This window comes from Neophocaena asiaeorientalis, unplaced genomic scaffold (genome assembly GCF_003031525.2).
Source record: "Neophocaena asiaeorientalis asiaeorientalis breed wild unplaced genomic scaffold, Neophocaena_asiaeorientalis_V1.1 scaffold78, whole genome shotgun sequence".
Classification (NCBI taxonomy): Eukaryota; Metazoa; Chordata; class Mammalia; order Artiodactyla; family Phocoenidae; genus Neophocaena; species Neophocaena asiaeorientalis.
Window position 1 is genome coordinate 7,426,380 of NW_020175018.1, and position 9,119 is coordinate 7,435,498.

At 46.2% G+C, this 9,119-nt stretch overlaps 1 protein-coding gene across 6 annotated transcripts in view; it reads right to left on the reverse strand.

Annotated features, from left to right (window-relative positions):
* GGTA1 (glycoprotein alpha-galactosyltransferase 1 (inactive)) overlaps window positions 1-9,119 on the reverse strand; it is a 32,889-nt gene that overhangs the window by 6,322 nt on the left and 17,448 nt on the right. For all 6 annotated transcript variants that reach the window (XM_024762275.1, XM_024762273.1, XM_024762270.1 and 3 more), the window contains 3 exons: window positions 7,688-7,753; window positions 6,874-6,975; window positions 755-892 (listed from right to left, as the gene is read on the reverse strand). In XM_024762275.1, coding sequence (XP_024618043.1) covers window positions 755-892; window positions 6,874-6,975; window positions 7,688-7,753 — 306 coding nt within the window. The remainder of the gene's footprint in view (window positions 1-754; window positions 893-6,873; window positions 6,976-7,687; window positions 7,754-9,119) is intronic.

The following is a 9,119-nucleotide window of genomic DNA, read 5'->3' on the forward strand; positions in this document are numbered from 1 at the left end:
GGGGGCGGGGAGGAGGGAGGTGGCTAATAGGAAAAGTGAACTTTTAATTTTGTTTTGGAAAAAAAAAATCTTCAGTATAACCCAAAAGAACAAAATGGGTTATATTGTATTTTAAACTAAGATTACAGCTACTACTTTTAAGTAAGAATGATTGCAGTTTGGGGAGCAATGTTCTAAACAAGGAAATGGAAGCTGAAACAGGAACCTATCCAACCTCTGGAAGAGGAAGTTCTGACCAGCCAAATCTCCTGGGGCCAAAGCCTCCAGGATGAATGGGGCAGGCAGCAGCCCAGGAACCCATGGAGGAGTGGTCAGCCATGCTGATGTGGAAAACCACCGCACTTAGGTCACTTCTCTCCCTGGTCCTTGGTCCGGGGTCTTGAGATGGTAGGAGAAACAATGACGCCCATTCGGGCTGTCTAACAGCTGGCATTTTGGGAATTTCCAGAGAGCTGTGGAGGTCAGGGCAGAGGCGGCTGTGGGCGTGCTGTAGACTCCGGGCTCAGTGGGTGCAGCAGACATTCTTACCTGCAAGCGAGGCCCTCAATGAGGTGGGAAGTTGTCGACTCCCCGATCACTGTCTTGTTCTCAGCCTTTTGGGGCCTCAGCAGAAATGAGCCTGAAATGGTCCTATTACTCCATTCTAACAATTCATACACGTCACGAACAGCCTCCGTACGCCCAGGGGGCCCCTCGACAACCTTCTGACAGTGGAACAAAAAAAAGTAAAGTCAGTTTTATTGGCAACACCTACCTTCCGACAGCAAAAACCGTCAAGCCCACGGTAATTTTCTGTTTGGCATAATAATTTTCTAGGATAGCTCTGCTGTAGGTGCCTTCCCACACCACCGGCGCCTTCCATCCGGTCATGGTCACAACCTCTGGGCGTTTACTGGTGACAAAACAGAGTCCATGAATCAGGATGGCTTTTAAGGTAGGGCAGAGACGGTCTGAGGGAAAACGGGTCAGCCACGGCTTATGGTGACTGTCCTTGAATCCCGACTATAGTTTAACCTCAAACAGCCGGCTGGTGGTATGACATTTGCATCATCTTCTGGGTGAGGGACAGGAGACCCTGGCCCAGGTGTCTCTGAGGGCTGCATTGGGGGAGCCTGTGGGGATCTTACCTGTACAACTCAAACCCTCTGTCCCCCCACCTTCCTGCTTTCCTTGTCCTCGTCTTCCTTCTAAATCTCTCCTGCGGTCTCCCCAGCCCCGTCCTAAGCTTCCAGTGGCCTCTCTGGGTGTTCTTCATCCCTGTGGGTGCCATCTGACCCTGAGAAAGCCCTAGTGCTTGATGCAGGGGGACCAGAGAGTGCCATGAGAGCTGAAAGAGGAAGAAGCCGCTGTTTCAATTTGCATTTTGCTAGAAGGGGATCCCTGGGTTGGAACCTGGTTATAGGGCAAAAAGGGCCCCAGACTAAGGGTGTTCTGGTGTTTATCGTTCATTTGACAAACAAGGAGACAGTCACCCAGGAAAGAAGGGACCCTGCAGGCTGGGGTTCTTGCTCCGACCTCTCTCAGACCACGTGGCCTCTTTACTAAAGGCACAAAGCTGGGGGAGGTGGGAGGGGAGGATGTTCTCTGCACTCAGAACACTTGAAAGGGACTTGGCAAAGCCAACACAAACACAGGAAACGACGTAAGAGCAACGACAAAACACCAAACTGTGAAGAGTAAATGCAGAAAGGCTGAGTAGCAGCTGGGGCCCAGCCCGAGGCGGGGTGGGGGGATGGGAGTGGGATGGCAGAGACTCAGCTCTGACCCCCATTTGCTCTGGAAGTGACTGCACTTGCCTGTTGGAAAGTAGAAACTAAAACACAGTCATTTAGACTCAACCCCCATGGACGAAGCTGAGTTTTTCTAGTGAGGCTGGGCAAGGCTGGGTCACGCCCTGCTAACCCCAGCCCCCAGTACAGTCTCACTCATGCCTCCTGTCCCTCTGTCCGCAAGCTCTGCACTCCTATTCTGGAGCTGACTCAGCCCTCCCACCCCTGCCCTGTGCCCTGCTTCAGGGCTGCTTCCTTCTTCCCCACACAGTGAATCTCCTCCAGAGACGGGGAGGGACACTGCCAGGCTGCTCTCGCAGCTGCCCCCATCTTGCCTGGGGTCTCAAACCCCACCCCAGCTCTGCCCTCCCACCCCGGGTAAGACAGCTGCATGGCTGCATGGCTGCACAGGGAGAGCTGCTCTTGGTTTCCTTCCATCATGAAAGAAGCTATTTTGGACTCTGCACCAACCTGTGAGATACTTTCACATACACTTTCTCATGTAGTCCCTGCAAAAGCCTTGCCATGTATTATGTTCATTGTACAGATAAGAAAACCAAGGCTCAGAAAGGCTTGTTAACATGTCCAAGGCCAAACAGCTAATGATGTAACTAACACACACTGGACACTTCCTATGGAACCAGGCACAGCACCAAGGGCTTCACCCTTCAAAGGTAGGTGCTGTGTTGAGTCCCATTTTATCAATGAGGAAACTGCAGCACGGAGCAGTTAAATAACTTGTCTGAGGTCACACAGCTAGTAAGAAGCCAAGCTGGGATTTGAACCCAGATAACCTGACTCCGTCGTCTGTGCTCTGAACCACTATTTCTGTTGCTTCTTATATTGCATATTTATTTGCTAGGTTGATGAAATGGGGTTAAAACACAGGTTTGTCAGTCATTTCCACTCAACTTACTACTTCAGCATTTTTTATCAGTGCAGAATGAGAAATGATTTGTTTTGTTTTTAGAAGCTTATGTGATGCTTTTAGTCACATAAAACTCCCAGCTTTATTGAATGACTGGATTTCAAACCAACACACACACACACACACACACACACACACACACACACACACACACACGGCTTATCATTCTATAACCAATGTTTCTGAACATAAACCCTCCGATGCATTGTCACCTCATCCATTGCCTGTCAAGGATCTCTTAGCAGTTCTGTCCCAGCCCATCAGCTAAGCCATGCAGCCACGCGTGAGCTGAACATTTGGCAAGCCGGTAATATTATTTTTAAGAAAAGGAAGAGAAAAAGGAGGAAAGGACGGTATTCTTATTTAATACTTCTGGGTACAGGGCCTGTCCTTGACTTTCATTCTCTCATTGAATCCTCACAACTACCTTCTAGAGCGGGTGCTGTCCTCACCCGTTTCACAAATAAAGAAAGCAGGGGTAGGCGAGAAGGAGAAGGGAACTACATCTTTCGCCATTTAATCAACAGGAGGGGGCAGACCAGGGCCCTCAGCCCCACCACGCACATCTGCTAAGTCTCTGCTCTGTGCCAGGCCCAGAGCTGAGCATGGAGATCAGAGGAATGAGACCTGTTCTACACCTTCTAGAAAGACTGAGTCAGGACACCAGTGTCCAGTTTGTTTACTGGGCTGGGAAGAGTCCTTTGAGAAGGGAAAAAAAAAAAAAAAAAAAGCAGTAATATTAAATTAACGTTTCATTAAAAATTAAAATGTTCTATTTCCCAGCTGTTAATTATTAAATTCCACTGGCAATTCCAACGTGTCAGCGACCCTGACTAGGAAGCCAGATGACAGGCTGAAAACACAGGCCGTGGGGAGAAAGATGGGGTGGGAAGATGATCGAGATCAGCTTCCTGGATGAACCTCTGCTCAGACCCCACCCCACCCCACCCTGAAAAAAAAAAAAAAGACAAGTGACAGCAGGCAAACCACATATGTGTAAGAGCAAAAGATGTCCAAGGTTACCAAGATGGGGCTCTAAAAGGAGGAAAAAGTACCAGGAAAGATGGGAAACTGCCCAAATGCCTTCTTTCCAAGCAGGGCATCCACTGTGTTACTTCAGCTTGTGGGGTTCCACCAGTACAGGCTAAAGGTTTCCCACAAGATAAAAGGGCCTCCATAACCCAAACACACACCTAGCTAGGTAATTGGTAGCTTTTACATTCTGTGTACTTATTTATGGGTACGTTGTGGTCCCCAAGGATGGGGAAGAGGAAGTGTTAAAGTTCTATGGATCACGCAGCAGTTCAAAACAGGTGTGGAATGCATACAACGTGTTATTTACTGGACTCCTTCCAGGCAGCAGCACGTAGACAAGAGCTGATGGTGACATGAACAAGGGTGGTGGCTGTGGGAGGGCGAGAAGGAGATGATGTGGGAAAAATTTGGGGAGAAGAGTTAACAGAACATGTAAATGAATTAGACTGTGGGATGGATGAAGGAAAGGCTGAAGGAGGAATCAGACAGGTCTCCTGGACTCTGGCTTGAGATGGAGAATGAGAAGAATGAGGGTGGGGTAGGATCAAGAACTCCATCTGGGTCACGTGAGACACACAGAGGTGTCAGGCAGGCAGTCAGACACAAGCAGGGGATCAGGGAAAACCTTTGGACTAAAGATAGAAATGTGGGTGTCATTCTCCCATGGATGGTGTCTAATGCCATGGAAATGCGTGAGAGCACACTGGAAGATGGTATAAAGAAAAGAGATAAGGATACTGGACTCGACCTCCAGAAACTAATATTTAATGGCTGGGAAGAGGGAGAGGCCCCAATTAAGGAGACTGAGAAGGGAGATGGGAGAAGCAGGAGGAAAATTAAGAGGATGTGATGATACAGAGAGTAAGTGATATTGATGTAAAAATGCATACACAATATAGTTCAGATGTTTCAGACATCTTAAGTTTACAGAAAAGGATACATTTCTATAAATATATTTGTTAATTCAATTGTTCATCTTTCATTCAGTTATGCAAGAAACATACTTTAGTTCCTGAGAAGGCTTAGATTTGGTGTCACTACAAATCAATATTCTTTAAATATCTGCTCGCCGGTTGTTTGAGGAGAAACTGAGCCGTGCGTGGGGGAGAGTGGAGAGAGTGACAGCTGGTGGCTGTGAGCTGTTCCTCTTCTCTGACCCCAGTAATTCAGCCCCGGCCCCGCCTTCCAAGTCTCACTCCGCAAAGCACAAATACCACAGTAAAAGTGTGCCGCCCTCCTTTGAAGGGAGCTTGGCGACCATCTCTAGCTCATCTAGCTGGCCCTTGGCGTGGGGCACGGGGGCGGGGGTGTCTCACCACCCCCCCACACACACACATCTAAGGAGCTTGTCAAAGCTACAGTGCCACCATATTCTTACATTTCCAGGAATGGTTTAGCATCTCATAGATGGCTACCCTATGTCATTGTCCAGCTCTTCAAATGACACACGGGAGGCCAAAATTCCCCATCCTTTCACACTGACATGGATCCCTTATCCCAAAACCATAAGACAACTTGCCAGAACATGTTCAGTCTTTCCAGAGCCCAAGCCCCCTCATGCTGGAATAGATACTACTCTCCCCTGATCCTCCTACCTCTACAGCCACTCCTGCTCCTTTTCAGACTTTTCTTCCTCCACTGGCCCTGTAAAGGCTGATGTCAGACATCCACCTGGGCTGTAGATCCCATTGCCACCTGTACTCTGATGGCTCCTCTTCCTACATCTCTACTACGTATCTTCTGCCACACTTACGGGCACTGCTATACACTGACTATTGTGTCCCCCCAAAATTCATGTGTTGAAACCTAATCCCATACATGATGGTATTAGTGGGTGGGGCCTTAGGGAGGTGATTAGGTCATGAGGGTGGAACCCTCATGAATGGAATTAGTGCCCTTAGAAAAGAGACCCCAGAGAGTTCCCTCTTCCCTTCTACCATGTGAGAAAACAGTGAGAAGATGACCGTGTATACATTAGGAAGTGGGTCCTCATCAGACACCACATCTTCTGAGGCCTTGATCTTGGACTTCCCAGCCTCCAGAACTGTACAAAATATATTTTTGTTGTTTATAAGCCATCCAGTCTATGGTATTTTGTTATAGCAGCCTGAATGACAAAGACAGGCACCCTGTGAATCTCTGTCCAGAGAGTACCTGTATCTACAAGTACCTGAATCCACATACATCTCCAGTTGAGCTCATCGTCCCTCACGCCCCCACCACCACTAACAGACCCTTTCCTGGTCAATGGCACCACCAACCACCAGTCTCTCAGGCCTCAGGGTCATCCCGGACAGCTCTTACCTCCTTACCCCCAAACCGCATCCTTCTAAGTCAGGTTGGTCACACCTCCTTACTAATCATGGCAAACACTAGTTGCACACCTAGTGCCCCTACAGGACTGTGAACTTCTTGAATATAACCATACTGATTGATTTCTACTGTCTCCTGTGCCTAACACAATGTCTAGTATAGAATTTTTGACCATGACTCATAGTGAGAAATACATCTTCTGTCACAAACACATATGCACATACACATATATACGGAAGCAAAGATTCCACTAAACAATACCTATCCATACTTCATGTGATACCTTCTGATTTTCTATTTGATTTCAACTTTTTAAAAAGCTGTTTTTAACCCATTCAGCTAATTTCTGAACACATTAATGGGCAGTGACCGGTAGTTTGAAAAACACCAGCTAGCATATCATAGGTGTTTGATAAACATTTGTTGTATGTTAAAGAATGCGTACATGGCCCTATGAGATTCTGGATCATCACCGCCATTTTACAGATGAGTTAACCGAATCACAGAATTTTCTTGCTCTGACTCTAGATTCTGTGGCTTTCCACAACACCCCCGTGGCCTATAAGAACATTTCCAGCACCAGTATTTTGTGATTCATTTGCTGCCGCTGGCTAACTGCTGTCAGAATCACTGTAGTTGTTGCTCAAGCATTTAAGTCAAAATATCCAGCCTCTCAGTTTCTCATCTAATCTGTTTTCAAAGTCTAATAGATGCTAAGACTCGGTCTCCTCAGTCAGGAACGCTCTCCACGGCACAGTTGCCTATGCAGCCCCCCACCACTGCTGAGCTATGGATTTACTGAACTTGGGGCAATGCTTCTTTTCTTACTGTGGATTAAACCAGTCCAAGAGCTGAAGCTCTTCTTCGTCCTCCTTTCTTTGTTCCTTTGCTTTGTCTATGTCTTCTTCTTCTTCGTGGTAACTGTGGGTCCTACATACAAAGGGAAAACAAGCTGAGGAAGGCAGGGAGGTGAGTGAGGATCCCGCAAAAACGGGTGCCAAGGGCTTCCCTGGTGGCGCAGTGGTTGAGAGTCCGCCTGCCAGTGCCAAGGCAGAGAACATGTGCACTAAGTGAATGTCTGGAGAAAGGTTCATGATACTATACGTTTATTCATAAAGACGTACTTTTGATGCAAAGGTGCAGTACTCACCTTTCTTATTATCCTCCCAGGTCAGCACAGTTAGCAATTTAATGACCCAACAACCATCAGGTTATTTCAGGGGGAGGGAAACTTCATAAAACCGTCCTCATGAAAACGTTTTAGCGTATGACAGTCTTTCCTGCAATCCCAACTTTAGCCTGAATTTCACTCATCCTCAAGTTAAATGGGAAAAAACAAAAACATGAAAACCAAACTTAATGTCTCAGTCCCAACCATGAAATAGAGTCCCTGTGTGCTTCCAATGGGCCAGAAAGACAAGTGACTGAGTTTATGGCTGTGAAACCACTTTTTTTTTTTTTTTTAGTCTTTAATTTTTTTTAATATCTTTAGTGGAGTGTAACTGCTTTACAATGGTGTGTTCGTTTCTGCTGTATGACAAAGTGAATCAGCTCTACATATATAAATATCCCCATATGAAACCATTTTATTTGGACTCTATAGCGTCGGGTGGATAAACAGACCATCGTCTGACCGCCTTACCCATTGTTAAACCAGCTTGGAAACCACCAGCCCTTCTGAATGCTGCTGTCACCAACTTCTGGATTTCTAAGAAATGAAAAAGATGACAAACGTTTTTAGAAAATGAGGCAGTCCCAAACTGGGGGGTTTCCAAACTCTTTTCATGGCAGGTCACTTAAAAAAAATTTTTTTTTAATCACTAATTCATAAAATGAGCCGAAATGACACCACTCTAGCTGAATGAGAGATGGACCTGACACTCCCTGGATCTCCCCTCCCTTGGGCGTCCCCTGGCGCTCAGCTCATCCAGGGAGCCCTAGCAGGGAGAGAAGGAGAGAAGAATGACAAGATGTGGAGGTAACTAATACATAACTCTGGGTCCTGGACCTGCCACTCACTAGTTGTGTGACTGTGATCGGACATTTTCCCTCTCTGAAGGTTGATTTTCTCCTCTGAAAAGTTAGATGCTAATAATAACAGCAACAATAATAAATCTACCATGAAGGTGGCTTTGAAGACTAAACAAAGTAGCATACGTAAAAGAGCTTTCTAAGTTGAAAATGACTGTAGCAAGTCGGCGTCTTTCAAGAAAACAGTGCACGTTTCCAAGAATGATCTCTTTTGCTAAACGAGGAGAATTTGAGTTGCTACAAAGGTCAGCAGTGACAGACTCGGGAAATCTGAGGGTCTCTAAACCAGAAAGAAGCTCAGCAATCTGTAATCAGAACCACTTTCACCACGCACATGCTGAAGTGTCCACATTCACTGTGAGAGTCTCTCCAAGGCGGGCACCTTCCGGAGGCGGGAAAAGAGGGGGAAGCCAGGGGATACAATGCCCTTCGGTTGGACAAATAAGGTGGTGAGGCATGAATGGGTATAAATAATAAGAAACCTATTTTAAAGCCCATCTACTTTCAAGAAGTGCTTGAGATGGTTTATGATTAAGAAGGTATGGTTACTTTTCTTTTTCCCACTTGCATAAAATGAATAAATTTTCCAAAATTAAAAAAAAAGAAGGTATGGTTACAATAAAGAGGGAAACAATACAAGAATAAAGACAAAACTAAACAAACCAAACAAAAACAAAAGGAAACAGAGGAACATTTTAGTCACTCAGGTAGGTGTTTTCACATGACTTGGGTCATCTCAGCCACTCTGTGAGACTAAAAGTTTTACCTTTATTTTTATTTTATGGCTGAGATATTGGTTGAGTGGGTTTGAGCAAATTGCCAAGATCCCATAGCATGGAAGCACAAAAGCCAGGATTTAACACCAGGGGAGAAATTATATCAGAAATGAAGCCCGAGGAAAGTACAAGTTAAGCACAACACTTTGCTCTGAGCTTCTTGGCAACCAAGACAAAGACAGAAAAATGAAGGCTTACAGAGTCCTAACTGCCAATCCTCCTCCTCCTCCTCCTCCTCCTCCTCCTTCTTCTTCTTCCTCCTCCTCC